The sequence below is a fragment of the Monomorium pharaonis genome, chromosome 7 (assembly GCF_013373865.1).
Source record: "Monomorium pharaonis isolate MP-MQ-018 chromosome 7, ASM1337386v2, whole genome shotgun sequence".
Classification (NCBI taxonomy): Eukaryota; Metazoa; Arthropoda; class Insecta; order Hymenoptera; family Formicidae; genus Monomorium; species Monomorium pharaonis.
Genome location: NC_050473.1, coordinates 14,936,518 through 14,951,129, shown reverse-complemented (window position 1 = coordinate 14,951,129; position 14,612 = coordinate 14,936,518). Strand labels below are relative to the sequence as shown.

Genomic DNA, 14,612 nt, shown 5'->3' with positions numbered 1-14,612 from the left:
TATCCAAGTTTAGCCCTTAAAATGCAATAATTATTTTTAAGAACTAAATAAACTTGAATGTTTTTTTTATTCTAAGGAGCAGTTATCCAGAATGAATTTAGATGAAGTAGACGCGACTGCGGATCAATATTACTTCACTCTTGGTTGTCGGTTAACATATGTTCTATGAGATAGCGATATGTACGATAGCGCCTTCAGTACAGTCCGTTAATATTTTGCAAGAGACTCAGCATATATATGGTGGGGAGACTGATAGTACGAATATATATATTCCTCTTTGTAAACACCTTCGAGCTGAGTCTGAAAGTGTTAAGTTCCACTCATTACGCGGTTCGCAGAACGTTCTGTTCGCTGACATTCGATCGACAGTACGCAATAACAATATGTCAACTAAAAATGAAAAGATCGGGATCATTGGAAGGTAAAGTAATCAACTGTAATTTAAATAGCAATTTAGATTATTCGCGTCGAATTATAATAATAATTTTGTAACGTGCTTGTCGCTTAATGCGAAAGATTTTCATAAATAATTAGATTACTTATTACAAATTTTGTATAAATTATTTTTCCAAATTTTATAATAAATTATCATGATAATTGATCGTGAGTCTATTTTTTAGCAGAGTATATCATTATTAATAAGTTTAAAAGTGCTTCTCATTTGAATTGATTATAATACACGAGAAAATCAGTTTTTTCAGATGTTAGATTTTATAAATTATTTAAAAATTGTATTAAAAATTCTTTCTATCATTTTAAAAAGCTGCTTGCAACAGCTAAAATTGCACAAATCACTATTTAAAAAAACTTTATTTATAGAATATTTAATGAGAGGAAAGTGATGTTTTAATTGTCATAAAATTGACCTTCAGTTGATCCACAGAGACCGTTAGTTTAGAAAGGAAAATTATAACACTTTTTATTAATCGCGGTGTATAGCAAATCACAGTATCAAATAAGAAAAACGCTTAATAGTATATTAAACAGATATTGTTAACTTAAAGAGCAAACGTAAATGGGCGAATTAAATTTTATCTAATTACTTTCGGTTTTAATTATTTAATTATTATTTAGCACACTGTGAATAAAACTAATGCATTTTCATTTCGTATCCGAGCATTAATATCACATACACAATTATTTTATCAATTGATTCAATCGCATTGTATTATCGGTATATTTCCATCAAATCACGATCTTCTTCGAGAAGGGCGATAACAAAATTTTTAAGTAATAATTTTTTTGAAATCATGTTATGCTCACTAAAGATAAGATAATGTACAGAGTAGCGGTAAACAACGTTTCTCACATAGTTATATTTAACGTTAAGAATGACTTGCGATCATGTAATGAATTTTATATTTGATCTATTTCACAAATGAAACAAACATCACGCGCCTGAATGCAAATTTAAATTTGAATATTATGAAAATCTTGTACTTCATTTCATCGAGACTGTTATTTTTATCTTTATCTTAATATCTTCTTCAGCGGCTTAATCGGACGCAGCTGGGCAATGCTCTTTGCCAGCGTAGGATACCAGGTGATTATTTACGATATTGTCCAGGAGCAAATTAAGAACGCATTGGAGGACATCCGTCAGCAATTAAAGCGTCTAGAAACTGGTGGTCTTCTACGTGGTACACTGTCAGCAGATCAGCAATTCAATTTGATAAAGGGTTCGCTTGCGCATCTCCTATTTTAATCTATCTACACAGTAGATTTTGTCACTTAATGCAAAATCCAAATTTCGTACAAAATGTAATGATTGCAATTATTACGTGATAGGAGAGATCCAAAATAACGATTTCTCATTCTCGTTGAGATAGCATATTCAAGATGGTTTGTTTAGGGAAATTCTATTCTTTACGGAATTTAATGAAAGATTTGATTGTAGGATCATCCGATTTGGCGGAGACTGTGAAGGGAGCGAAACTGGTCCAGGAATGTGTGCCAGAAAATCTACCGTTGAAGATGAAAATCTATAGCGATCTCGATAAGATCGTTGATGACAGAGTGATTCTATCGTCTTCGACATCCACATTTCGCCCGTCTCTTTTCAGCGAAAAGTTAAAACACCGTGAACAGATTATCGTTTCCCATCCTGTATGTATTCTCAGACTACCTACAACAAATAATAAATCTTTTCCGCTAGATCTTCCTGCTACAAAAGCAATTAGCAGATTAATATAGAATAATTGATATTTTTTAGATCTAATTTTCATATTCAACTAAAACATTTTTTACTTGAAAATTTAATTATATTAAGCCGTTTATTTGTTCCATGACTAGTTTAATTTCTTGTTTATTTCTCGACTAGTACAATAACTATGTAGTTGTAAATGTAGGTAAATCCTCCTTACTACGTGCCTCTCGTGGAAATAGTGCCGGCTCCATGGACACGTCCCGATATTCCTGAGAAGACAAAGGCTATCATGATCGAGATCGGCCAGAAACCCGTTGTCTTCAGTAAGGAGATTGACGGTTTTGCGCTCAATAGAATACAGTACGTAATCAAACATTTGGCTTGCACAAAACCATCTTTGAATGTTATCGTTATTGTGCGACTGTCTCTTAACACTTGATATGTAAAGGAGTCAATATCGACATCCACAGATACGCAATCTTAAATGAAGCCTGGAGATTAGTAGCTGACGGAGTGTTAAGTGCAAAGGACGTTGATGTGGTAATGAGTGAAGGTCTCGGGATGCGTTACGCTTTCCTTGGTGCTTTCGAAGCCGCACATTTGAATGCCGAAGGTAAGTCAATTATTCAGAATGTGAAGAGTCGTTAAGTCGCCTCAAATAAGCTTTTCCATGAGAAAACGTAATTCACTCTCTATTGCCTTATAGGAATGAAAAAATATTGTGAAACATATAACAAATCAATCTACGATACGAGCATGACTTTCGGACCAGTGCCCAAATTTGTAGGAGAGATGGCAGAGAAGATCAGCAATGAATTGAACGAGATGTGCCCACTCGACAAATTGCAGGAGCGACGCGCGTGGCGAGATACCGCTTTAACGAAGTTGTCTGTACTTAAGAAAGAATTGGAACAGATAAAATAATATAAAAAATTATGTATTGTATACACAAATGTGCCAATACTTGTTTGTAAAACAGACCTACGTATAATATAGTAAATTTTATCAATAAAATTCTAAAAAATATATTCTTTTTACTATAAAAGTGAAGTGCGAATTGTATATATTAATACAAAAATTAAGGTATATAAAGTTTAGCTATCGATTTAAAAATTATTCCTATGATATAATTGTATAGATAACAAAAAATATAATCAAAAAATTGAATTATATTTTACTTTATTTATATAGCTACAGACTTTAACGTTTTCCTCCAACGCGAGGTGCCGCCTTTTGCGTCACCTTGGCAACTTTCTGTTTTGGTGCTTGTTTCGTTTTCGGAGGAGCAACAGCTTTCTTCGTTGCCTTTGCAGCTCTCTTTTGTTCCTTCGCAGCCCTGAAAAACAAAAGTAAAAATCAATTAAACATTATTATAAAATAATATTAGATAATATTGTTGCACTCGTTGTATGAACCCGCAAAAACTGGACAATGTAATTGAAAATACAGTTCCAGGTGAAATAATTCAGTTTTATTCTAAGACATTCTGAAATCTGACAAAACATGAAAGGTTTTGCCAGAGGAACAGATGTCTCACGGTATGTGACTCATCTTTAAACAGAAAATATATTTGCTATTTGATATTTTACTTTGAAATTATTTATATATACAAAAGGCATGTGACTCCACCTTCATTTCTTAAAATCAGAGAATCTTCTTAGTAAAAAGTGAATAAAAGTAATAGAAGAAATACATACTTGATCGCTTGTTCCCTCTGGGCCTTACGAATCTCTGGTTTCATGTTACGTTTAGCCATGATATCTGTGAGGGAAGCACCTACAATGGCACGTTGGAACTTCTGTGCACGTCTCGTCCTCTTTTTGGTTTGTTCCTCTTCCTGACCTTTTTTATGTTTACGTCTATAAAACAAATTGCATCTCTGTTAGTTTCAGTCAAAGCACAAGAAATCTACATATTCTCTATCATATTCTCACCTGTATAAAACAGTCCATGTCACTTTCCTAGGGTTTCGCCTCATTAAGTGTGCAGACTCGCACTTCGAGTTGAGGAAAGTAAAGGTCTGCAAAAACAAGACACTGGTTAAGTTATATGCAATGACAGATGATGAAAATGTAAGACACATTACAATAATTCAAAACAATAACAGGCAAACATCTGCTTAAACAGTTCCGACAATATTTGAATATTGCATATTATTGATTGTTTGAAGGCTGTTTTAAATTATCTAATAATTATAAATGAACTAGCTCAACAATATTCTACAATATTCCTTTAGATATTGTAAAATAAACTAAATTTTTCATAGATACTGTGAGAATCTATTTAAAAATCCATATAATTATTTGACTTTGAATTATTCCAGAGATAATAAACAGAAAAACTTTCTTCACTAAAAATTTGTCAACAGTGAGAACTTATTGATAAAAAAATGCCGTATTTAATCAGTTACATTATGTGCGGCAAGTAAAAATCGAAGGAATTTTTTAATTCATTTGGAAGATCAACAGGTTTCAAATGTGATCAATAATATTGTGTAATATTTAAATGTATAATATAGAGTGTCTAATTGTATAATATTACTGACATTTTATTGCCGTCCTGGTAATACTCACCTTACCGTCAACTTTGACCATGGTCTTGCCATGGCCCGGATAAATCTTGTATCCGCTGTACGCGCACAAACCGATCCTGAAAATATCATTCGTAGATTAATTACGAACATTGTACTGATATAACGTGCCGCGCTCCCACCACAGATATGACAGGATCGCGTCAAGAGCATCGGATGTACATCTTTCACGAGGAAAACGACAACTTACTTCATCTTGACACGATGAGAAAGGACGCGTTCAACAAAAATGGCCGATGCCTCGTGTTTCGTGTCCCCTGCTTATGGCGTGTTCGTAAAGTTTTCTTTCGGAACGACAGATGCGCTCTTAGTTTAATTCTCATAAACATAAAGTCCCTAGAAGAAATGTTCCAACTTGGTTACACGACATTAGTAAAACTAGATGGGGAAAATGTTGGTACCAACAAAATTCTCTAAACATTTCATGGATCTCTGGCGCTAGTGCGGTTTTCGCGGTTTTCTATTAAGGCTGTTTTGTTAACATAATTTTTGAATAATAAGTGAATTAAAATTGACGACACTTAAGTGAAATTGAAAAGCGTTTCCATAGTCGATAACAAGCTAATTTATTATTCAGAGCGTGATCGTTCTATTTGATGTTGCCGGCGTTGTTTCAGATTGTGATCAGCTGATTTATTGACGCACGAGAGTCAACAATCATGAAGTTCCATTGCAACGTTGAGATTCATGACAGAATATTATCTGTCTGCTCGCAGAGGAGATCGCAGTCGATCTTGGCATTCGCTAAGAAATCGGTCAACGATGACGACGTGTGTCTGTATCTGCAGACACGACAGAACAAGCGGGGTACTAAGTACCAGGTTAGTCGACAATAGCTTTCGTGTGCCTAATCGCTGATATGTAGTCTGCTTCTCTTAACTTTACATATAAAGTAGATTAGTTTTATTATTATTTTAACAATTTCATGGTTTTAGTGGAATTTGGACTACACAGTGTGGTCTTATTTTCAAGAAATTTACATATTTTTCTTTATTTCTAGATTGTCAACAACATAGAACAAGTATTTACAAAATTTGTCACCGATGGCAAAGTTACAGTGAGATTGATAAAACCCTGTCATGATTTAATCATTCAGAGTGATATAATCCAATTGAAGAGCTTCCTCCGTCTATTGAATCTTGTAATAAAAGGGCATTCTCAACACGACAATCTTGTGAAGCAGTGTACTCTAGTGTCTGAAGTGTCTTTCAACTCCAGTGAATTTTCCTTAGGAAAAGTCAAAGTTGTAGTAAAGAAAAAATCAGAATATCCGACTCTACAAGGTTTTCCAAGAACAACACAGGAGCTAATTTTAAATGGACTAAATAGAAGATCATTTGATCGACAAATTTTGCGTTTACAAAGTCTAAGAATTTTAGACTTATCAAACAACGATATCTGCTACTTGCCAAAAGAGCTAGGCATGTTACCTCACCTTCAGCAACTTCTTTTGTCAAGGAATAATCTCGGAAAATCGCCTATATCTAAATGGACGTGGTTAGAGCAAGCTGCTGTTAAACGAAATTTACATTTCTTGGATATAAGTAATAATTCAGTAAGTTATATTATCCAGTTTGTACATATGAAAGAGATTGTTAACACTCTGTAAATGTATTATTTTTGGCATCTTTATTTAAATAAGTCATATATATATATATATATATATATATATATATATGTATGTATGTATAGATATATAGAGTTAATTATAATGCTTTTAGTTTTTTAAAGAAAAATTTATAAAACAAAATTGTTAAACCAGAGTATTAAATGTACAATGTTAATTTATAAAGTACATTTTGTTTATGAGAAAATTCATCACCATTATTAGTAATAATTTGTCATCATTTATAGCTGACTAAATTGCCATCACAAATTAAAAACCTCAATGCCTTAGTACATCTGAAGATCAGCGAAAACGCGTTGACGTATTTACCACATAATATCGGAGCTTTGCGAAATTTAAGGATTTTAGATGTATCAAAAAATGATTTGTCATATTTACCAGTGACGATAAAGTTTTTGCGACTACATCTTTTAAATATAATGCAGAATTCATTTATCTGTTTAACAAATTTTCTTAATGTGATTGTTCCCGACAATGGCACTGTAATGAAAAATGTAAGGAGTCTTGTTGAATGGTCAGCTAAAAGTGTCTTGAAGTCCAGGTTCCTACTCTTATTATCCCATGTTGTATTTAACGCTTGACAAGATAATAATGTTTATATCTTTGTAGGATAAGGTACGACGCAAATATTATTCCATACACGTTAGTGGAATATTTGGATGAAGCAAAATACTGTCATCAATGCAGAACTGCCTGCTTTGATTGTTATATAAAAAGATTCATAGATCTACCTGATATATTTTTATCGTGTAACGAAGTAAGAATATCAGCGCTTCAACCACCTTTAAAATTTGAAACTTATTTTTGTTCATTAGTCTGTGTTAATAATTATGTTTAAAAAAATACTTGTTAGATTGAATTCTTGTCTTTATTTTCTTTATTGAATTTTTTCCCTTGATTAGTAATACATAATAGTATAATAATTTTTATTCCTCTGTATAAAGTACACTCATTCAGATTTATATTTATTACACTTATTATTGATAAGTTTTGACCAATAACATCAACGATTGTTACTCAAATATAAATCAAATATAATTGTATCTGTAATTTTTATACACTTTTTACACATTGTTGGTTGTCATAATTGATAATACATTATATAATAAAAATTTTATATTTATATCAATATGACAATTTATTTATAAATCTCGAGCAATAACCAGAAACTAGATTGCAATGCTGTTTTCCCCACTCCCAACTCCAAAAAGAAATCTGCTCAAAAGATGCTTAGGTGGACACGTTCAAATTCCAAATAAAAGTTTTAACGCTACTAGTGGCAATTAGCTCTAAAGTATCTTCATACTGGTATAAAAAATGGTTAAAATTGCTACATATTTACCTAGCTGTTAGCATGTTCAACGAAGAATATCATGCCATATGAAGTTATAAACGCGTTTGAGATGAAAGATGAAAGTTGGTCGACACTAAACTTTACGTCGGTTCGTGTGCACAATTTTGTATAATTATAATGCATAATTTAACTAGGTAGAAGCGTCACGGATTGAGTAGTACAGAAAAGACTCATACAGCTCGCACAGACTGGAACAAATCGAATAAAATATAATTGTATCTGTAATTTTTATACACTTTTTACACATTGTTGGTTGTCATAATTGATAATACATTATATAATAAAAATTTTATATTTATATCAATATGACAATTTATTTATAAATCTCGAGCAATAACCAGAAACTAGATTGCAATGCTGTTTTCCCCACTCCCAGCTCCCAGAAATTTTACAAAGAAATAAAATGTTAATCATCCAGGTATAGGATTCCAGATTATGATAAAAAGGTAGCAATTTCCAGAATTATTTTCTCAATCAACTTTTCTACACCAAAAATTTTAAACACTTTTCTTAAAATAATTTTTTTGAATTTAGCATGTAGCATAATTTAAAAAAAATTTCATCAATTATGTTGTCTCAATGTATACATATACAAAATTAAATTCCCCACTGGACAACTTGATTAATGAATTAATTATTTTAATATTTTTTAATAAAAACTACGCAAAAATTAATACTTTTTGTTCAAAGCTTTGTATTGTCATTAATTTTACACTTTTCTTTTATAGTGGATTTAGGTTATTCTAATTTATAATTTTATTCAAAACACATATATTTGATTTTTTATTTCGGGATAAAATCATAAAACTCTAGACTACACGTCAATCAGCAACGTCAGTGTCGAGGCTGTGAAGGCAGACTTTTACAACTCTGCCAAAGATTAACATAAAATTTTTTTACATTTAGTAATGTATGTACACGAAAAAATACTAAAAATTTTTTAAAGAATTAATCAAACTTTTCTAAAAAAATTAAAATTATCTTATTTTTACTTGAGTCTCCAATCTTCTAAAAATCTAAAATATTGATATTGAATACACCACACTTCTATTTTACACCATACGTCTATTTTATAGCTTTACAAGGAATTTACAGCGACAACGAACGATTTCATACTATTATTTACTTTCTTTATCCATTTTTTGTATATTGAAAAAAGGTAAAAAATAATCAAAACACAGCGTATAAAATCAAATTTAAAATATAAAAAATTTATCATTAGAGAATTAGTTATTTATATCTGCAGACAACCAAACTTTAAGATTTAAAATCTTTGTTGCAACAATTATCAACATTTTATCGAAACTTCTACAAGATATTACACATTTAATTTTTAATTTTACATTATAAAAAATCCATTTGAGATCAGTGATATTATAAATTTTATTATTTAATATTTATTTTATTATTTTTAATATAGTTTCATATTTATTTTTAATCTTTTAGCTTCAAAAAACAGTAACACAACATTATTAGCATGTTACATCGTTACTATATGTTGCACAGTTACATTGTAGATTATATACGTAATATGTGTAACAAAATATTCTGCTACTTCACATATAACAATGTTTTAACACAGCACTTACAAACACTTAAATACCATATTTAAAGATATTTTTAAAATTTTGTTTCTCGCATATTCTCAACAGTATTGTATCCACTTGTTTGTTTTATTTTTATCTATTATTTACTAGCAAATATATTCCATTAGTAACCTATCAGCAGTATTGCATTATAGCATTTATTATTTATAATTATTTTCGGCATAATCTCACACATAATTTCACATACGTACAATTTTGAGTTTTTACAAATGTAAGCAATTAGATAATCATTTAATTTATTACAATATTATCATTATCTTTTGTATATCTAATTGTACCTGCATTGTTTCTTAGTATACATAAAAACATTATCTATGATATCTACATCTATTATGTTGTACTATTTTTTTTCTTTACAAATTCAAAGTGAGAATCGTCATTTGCTTCAAGAAAGTGACCTGCCGGTGTCACTTTTTTCTTCTTGGCAATACTTGGTATACTAAAATCGATATCTTTAAATTGTTTTTTATTTATTCCTATTTGTAAAGGGTGAACAAAGATTTCAGGATCTTCACGAAGAGGAATTGATTCCACTTTGTATTCACTATTATCTGGTATACATTCATTGGATACACCCATTGCGATTTCATGCTGTGAGAAATTTTTTTTTACATTTAGATGTTATTTTATTGTCATTGAATATATTGCAAACTTATCAAAATGTAAAATATAATGTTATACACAACATAATATTGTACATTACTTACACTTACCAAAGGTTTCAATTCGTTTTTCTCCTTTGCTGAGTTATTATTATAAAAAATATTTATATCTTGTAATGAAATTATTTTGGTATTTACAAGACCCATAATTGCAGCATTTTTTAACAATTTGTTCTCCTTAACACATTTATTGTTTAAATCCTCAGATTGATTTGTTTCCACATTATCATTTTTAGAAAGAGTTTGAGATTTTTTTTTTTCAGACTTTGCCTCATCTTGAAGTTGTTTCCAAAAATTCTCTTCAAAATGTTTATTTGAAAGATCACGACCACCATTTACCTAGTAAATTTATTTAGTAATAAACAATCATTTAGTTTATTTAGTTGTTTTTGCATAAAAGATGTTCGAATGGTGCAAAATTATTAATTTTTATTAATATTATTTTTTCATATATTGTTTGGCAAAAGTTAGCAAAAGCAAAAGTTAATTTCATCTTAAATTCCAACTCCTTTTATTTCCATTTAAATAATAAAAGTTTTGTTTATTAGTGATCTAATTATCTTATTAAGAAAAAAAAAATATATATATAGATAAGAATCTGCCTACCTCTCTAATGGCAGCAGAGACTTCATGTTTATCAAAGGGAGGTTTCACTTTATTATTTATAGTTTCCATGCAATCATCACTATCTTCATCCATAGAGGAGTCATCTATTAACTAAAATTAAGCAAATAATATTACGTATAAATATAAATATGAACCAAATATTACTTCCACACACACACATTAACATATATACTCACCTCTATGTTTCGTGGTTTCTTCAATATCCTTTCATTCATTTTTTTATCCTTTGCAGCCTGGCTTAATCCATGTAGCCGATAGAATTTTGCATTATGGTCAACGGAAGTAAGCGATGTTACTTTCTTAATATCATTACGTAAATCCATTTCTAAGAATCTGAAGAGTATACTTTAAATCAAGAATCACTAAATGACAGACAACAAGCTGTATGACTGCAGACAGATTATTTATTGACCTTGATGAAATAAGTGATAAATAGAAGAAATAATGCTACTTTCGTGGATGGATGGTAAACATATGAAGTCAGATTTAATCATCTGGTATTTCTCACATTTAACATAAACATAGAAATATATCTGAAGATTTTTTTTTTAATTAAGCTTATAAATGTATAGAACTTGACAAAAAGTAAATTACAATTATATGTTTTATATATAATTATATATATATATATGTACAATTTTATACATTATTATAAATAATTGGATACAATTTTTTCATTTTTTATTTTATATTAAAATAAAAGTAAAAAATATTCTTGTAACTTCTTTTATATAAAAAAAAATATAAAAATATTATCTATATAATTATATGTATCTCCACTTGATTAAACGTTAACTTTTTTATCCATTCATTTACCTGAGACTAAGACCTTCAATCAATTAAAGTTGAATTCCAACTGGTCAGCACAAAAAGCTGATAACTCAGCCACATCAGCATAGTTGCCGACACAGCAGCAATTAAAAAAAAAAAGCCAGCTACAATTCTGCAAGAAAGAACCCATATGCTGTAAGATATTAATTTGTTTAATCACTGTCTAAATTAATATTGCTAAAATTAATACATGTCATACAAATATCAATATATTGCAATATTGGTTCAAGACTTATTTTTAAGATCACTTATTTTTAATTATTATTTAAAGAAAAAAAAAGCTGCCTTTAATTGAATTTTATCCTTGCTTTTGACTACAGAGGAAGAGAGAGAGAGAGAGAGATCGAATTGTAGTCTCTTTTCACGCCGATTAATCAAAATAATACTTTTATGTATCGTACCTTGATTCTACGTCTTCGGTATTGCCTTCGCAAACTGATGAAATTCGAACTTTGTGTCCCCAAATATTTTCAATAAATACGTAAAATCTGATAAAATCAACATAACATTTTCGGAGACGCAATCGACGCGGTCGACGCGTTGTTTAGTAAACTAAACTAGTAAATTTATAGGATTTCCTTCTAGATGAAAATAAAAAAAGAACTAACCGCACTCGACGCTTGCGCTTTCTCTCTCTCCGCGGGTGTCGCGGTTGTGACATGATAATCTAGAGTTGTTTCAGTCGACGTAGTTGTCATCCCTGATTCTCGTATCGCGCTGATCGCGCATAATCGCGCGCACGGAGGGCGGAATCTGCTCCGCAATTCGATCCGTTCGCGCGAGTGTCACGGAGCGTCGGCTCCCGCGGGAAATCCTCCGGTCTTCCGGGATATATGTGACAGTGTGTGACGGCGAAGTAGCGTCGATCTTCAGCAGAATATTATGCGGCGCGGGCGTCTTTCTAGCGTCACGTTCGGTACGACGCGATCGACGAGTCTTTAAATCCCCGGGCACCGAGAGGTCGCGGACGCGCCGTCGAGAAACCTCGAAAATCCGTCAACATCGTCAACGTACTCGCCCGCTGCTCCCAACGGGATACCGTCCAAGAAGGCACGAGCGTTTCCCCGCGTCTATCTCACGTCTATGATGTTACCGCTCGCGATGGCGAGTTTCTGCGTGTCCGGGCGCCGGGTTCTCTTTCTCCTTTTGTTCGTGCTGAGTCAGATGAGTTACGGCCACGAGGATGAGCACACTGTCCAGTACACCAGCGACAATTTTTCTACGGAGGTTGGCAAGAAAAATCACTTCATCATGTTCTATGCGCCATGGTAAACAAATCTGTATTTTTATTATTAGTTTTTTTTTATTTGCCAATTGAACAGTTGATTCTAAGTGAAAATATGTTCTACCTAAGGTGTGGCCACTGCCAAAGACTCAGCCCTACATGGGAGCAGCTGGCAGAGATCTCAAACGAGGAGGACAGCAACATAAGGATTGCTAAGGTGGATTGCACAATGGAGAGCGCTCTGTGCAGCGAGCAGGATGTCACTGGCTATCCCACGTAATGTCTCTGCTATTTAACTTTTATTTAAAAAACATTCTTTTAAAATTTACTTTTTAATTTTATGTGTGATAGAATTATAGATGAGTTTTTTAAGTCATTGATTAAACAATTACATCAGATGCAACTTTGTTCTATAAAAGTTACATTTTTAAACATTTTAAAACCTTATATTCAGTAATACTTCATGTATTTTATGTTTATTTCATGTACAAATGTTTATAAATTATTCTGAAATTCTAATTGCATTATTAGCAATTATATAATATCTTTTGAACTTGTGAATGCAGGCTAAAGTTTTACAAGGCTGGAGAAACCAAAGGTGTTAAATTCCGAGGCACTCGAGATTTACCTTCATTAACTTCTTTTATTAATGATCAGCTAGGTAGTTCTTTGGTGCGTATGATTTATATTGAATTTTGTGCCGTTTTACATTGAATTATTAGTGTTACAGTTAATGCATTTCAGGCTGAAGACGTCGCTCCGTCTCCTCCAGAAGCTGTGAATGGATTATTGGAATTAACGGAAGACACGTTCGAGAAACACGTATCTTCTGGACATCATTTTGTCAAGTTTTACGCGCCCTGGTGTGGACACTGCCAGAAATTAGCTCCAACGTGGGATGAATTAGCTAATAGTCTTCGCAACGACGATGTAGTCAGTATTTCTAAGATAGATTGCACGCAGCATCGTAGCATCTGTGGCCAGTTTGATATTAAAGGATATCCTACATTGCTGTGGATTGAAGATGGAAAAAAGGTATTGATTAAGTTACCATCTTCCTTTTCTTACACAGAGAAAGCTAATTATTTTACATAAAAGAGCTTCGCTCAAATAAAAAATATAAATTTTCAGGTGGATAAATACACCGGCCAACGTTCTCACGAAGATTTGAAGGCTTATGTGTCAATGATGCTGGGTAAGAGCGCCGACGAGTCGAACCAGAAGAGCGAAAGCAGCGATGGAGTCCCACACGCTATATTGAGCCTGACAGCCGATAGTTTCAAGCAAGGTATCGAGAAGGGACTTTCGTTTGTCAAGTTTTTCGCACCTTGGTGCGGACACTGCAAACGTTTGGCCCCCACGTGGGAGGAGTTGGGCAAAAAGTTCTTCGGTAACGATAACGTGAATATCGTCAAGGTAGACTGTACGCTTGATGTGAGTAAACAATTGTGCAATGAACAGGAAGTGGATGGTTTCCCCACGTTATATTTATATCGTAACGGACGCAAGGTCTCCGAGTACAATGGCTCGCGCAATCTCGATGACCTATACGATTTCGTGATGAATCATTTGAAGACACATGACGAATTGTAATTTATATTTATCGTTAAAGCACCGAGTGGATAGGTCTCATAATATATTCCCGCTAGCATATTTGAATAATTAAATTAATTCAATTAAGACGTATTTCGACCGTTTCATCAAGTCAAGTGGAAGCAGAAGCAAGTTTTTTCATTTTTATACCTTATACATCGAGAAAAAAAAACGATATATTATATATAGAATGTAATGTAATATACTAGAATATAATCCCGAGTCAAAGAAAGATGTACTTCCAAAATATATCTATTTATTGTCTTATATCATTTTTTGTGCATTTGTGCATATTTAACTGTTCTCTCTTCTTTGCTCTGGTATACTTTTAAAGTTACATATAGTAGGTC

General features: G+C 32.1%; 5 protein-coding genes and 1 non-coding gene across 7 annotated transcripts; 3 read left to right on the top strand and 3 right to left on the bottom strand.

Annotated features, from left to right (window-relative positions):
- The first annotated feature begins 100 nt into the window (after positions 1-100).
- On the top strand, positions 101-3,172 carry LOC105832446 (lambda-crystallin homolog). The gene is made up of 6 exons (XM_012673397.3): positions 101-421; positions 1,492-1,679; positions 1,898-2,106; positions 2,349-2,506; positions 2,617-2,759; positions 2,853-3,172. The coding sequence occupies exons 1-6, from the start codon at positions 159-161 to the stop codon at positions 3,068-3,070; spliced, it is 1,179 nt and encodes a 392-aa protein (XP_012528851.2). The 5' UTR covers positions 101-158; the 3' UTR covers positions 3,071-3,172.
- Positions 3,173-3,308: 136 nt separating this feature from the next.
- LOC105832461 (60S ribosomal protein L24) lies at positions 3,309-5,032 on the bottom strand. The gene is made up of 5 exons (XM_012673416.3): positions 4,927-5,032; positions 4,720-4,795; positions 4,081-4,166; positions 3,844-4,005; positions 3,309-3,482 (listed from the first exon to the last, which is right to left on the bottom strand). Exons 1-5 carry the CDS (start codon positions 4,929-4,931, stop codon positions 3,347-3,349), a joined length of 465 nt encoding a protein of 154 aa, XP_012528870.1. The 5' UTR covers positions 4,932-5,032; the 3' UTR covers positions 3,309-3,346.
- Positions 3,550-3,680, bottom strand: LOC114253801. Its single transcript, XR_003625277.1, has one exon. It is a non-coding gene; the product is annotated as a small nucleolar RNA SNORA79 (small nucleolar RNA).
- A 135-nt stretch (positions 5,033-5,167) lies between the features above and the next one.
- LOC105832456 (leucine-rich repeat protein 1) lies at positions 5,168-7,492 on the top strand. Its single transcript, XM_012673410.3, has 4 exons — positions 5,168-5,557; positions 5,737-6,291; positions 6,591-6,904; positions 6,973-7,492. Exons 1-4 carry the CDS (start codon positions 5,396-5,398, stop codon positions 7,199-7,201), a joined length of 1,260 nt encoding a protein of 419 aa, XP_012528864.2. The 5' UTR covers positions 5,168-5,395; the 3' UTR covers positions 7,202-7,492.
- Positions 7,493-8,489: 997 nt separating this feature from the next.
- Positions 8,490-12,020, bottom strand: LOC105832457. Of its 2 annotated transcripts, XM_012673411.3 has the most exons (6): positions 11,846-12,020; positions 11,430-11,556; positions 10,790-10,946; positions 10,593-10,703; positions 10,038-10,325; positions 8,490-9,915 (listed from the first exon to the last, which is right to left on the bottom strand). In XM_012673411.3, exons 3-6 carry the CDS (start codon positions 10,934-10,936, stop codon positions 9,655-9,657), a joined length of 807 nt encoding a protein of 268 aa, XP_012528865.1. In that variant the 5' UTR covers positions 10,937-10,946; positions 11,430-11,556; positions 11,846-12,020; the 3' UTR covers positions 8,490-9,654. The 2 variants fall into 2 exon arrangements, with proteins under 2 accessions (XP_012528865.1, XP_012528866.1); XM_012673412.3 differs by lacking the exons at positions 11,430-11,556; positions 11,846-12,020 and having other exon boundaries at positions 10,790-11,233.
- A 138-nt stretch (positions 12,021-12,158) lies between these two features.
- LOC105832439 (thioredoxin domain-containing protein 5 homolog) lies at positions 12,159-14,529 on the top strand. The gene is made up of 5 exons (XM_012673363.3): positions 12,159-12,712; positions 12,799-12,945; positions 13,236-13,341; positions 13,414-13,704; positions 13,801-14,529. Exons 1-5 carry the CDS (start codon positions 12,528-12,530, stop codon positions 14,260-14,262), a joined length of 1,191 nt encoding a protein of 396 aa, XP_012528817.1. The 5' UTR covers positions 12,159-12,527; the 3' UTR covers positions 14,263-14,529.
- Positions 14,530-14,612: the final 83 nt, after the last annotated feature.

Bases quoted from the DNA above. Each gene is read 5' to 3' on its own strand.
- LOC105832446 (XM_012673397.3), top strand. From the start codon at position 159: ATGTTCTATGAGATAGCGATATGTACGATAGCGCCTTCAGTACAGTCC. The intron at 422-1,491 runs GTAAAGTAATCA...TATCTTCTTCAG, and splicing joins AAGATCGGGATCATTGGAAG to CGGCTTAATCGGACGCAGCT. The intron at 2,107-2,348 runs GTATGTATTCTC...TTGTAAATGTAG, and splicing joins AGATTATCGTTTCCCATCCT to GTAAATCCTCCTTACTACGT.
- LOC105832461 (XM_012673416.3), bottom strand. The intron at 4,167-4,719 runs GTGAGTATTACC...TTGTTTTTGCAG, and splicing joins TGGTCAAAGTTGACGGTAAG to ACCTTTACTTTCCTCAACTC. The intron at 3,483-3,843 runs GTATGTATTTCT...TTTGTTTTTCAG, and splicing joins CAGAGGGAACAAGCGATCAA to GGCTGCGAAGGAACAAAAGA.
- LOC105832456 (XM_012673410.3), top strand. From the start codon at position 5,396: ATGAAGTTCCATTGCAACGTTGAGATTCATGACAGAATATTATCTGTC. The intron at 5,558-5,736 runs GTTAGTCGACAA...CTTTATTTCTAG, and splicing joins AGCGGGGTACTAAGTACCAG to ATTGTCAACAACATAGAACA. The intron at 6,292-6,590 runs GTAAGTTATATT...CATCATTTATAG, and splicing joins TGGATATAAGTAATAATTCA to CTGACTAAATTGCCATCACA.
- LOC105832457 (XM_012673411.3), bottom strand. From the start codon at position 10,936: ATGGATTTACGTAATGATATTAAGAAAGTAACATCGCTTACTTCCGTT. The intron at 10,704-10,789 runs GTGAGTATATAT...GCTTAATTTTAG, and splicing joins AGAAACCACGAAACATAGAG to TTAATAGATGACTCCTCTAT. The intron at 9,916-10,037 runs GTAAGTGTAAGT...AATTTCTCACAG, and splicing joins AAAACGAATTGAAACCTTTG to CATGAAATCGCAATGGGTGT.
- LOC105832439 (XM_012673363.3), top strand. From the start codon at position 12,528: ATGATGTTACCGCTCGCGATGGCGAGTTTCTGCGTGTCCGGGCGCCGG. The intron at 12,713-12,798 runs GTAAACAAATCT...GTTCTACCTAAG, and splicing joins ATCATGTTCTATGCGCCATG to GTGTGGCCACTGCCAAAGAC. The intron at 13,342-13,413 runs GTGCGTATGATT...AATGCATTTCAG, and splicing joins ATCAGCTAGGTAGTTCTTTG to GCTGAAGACGTCGCTCCGTC.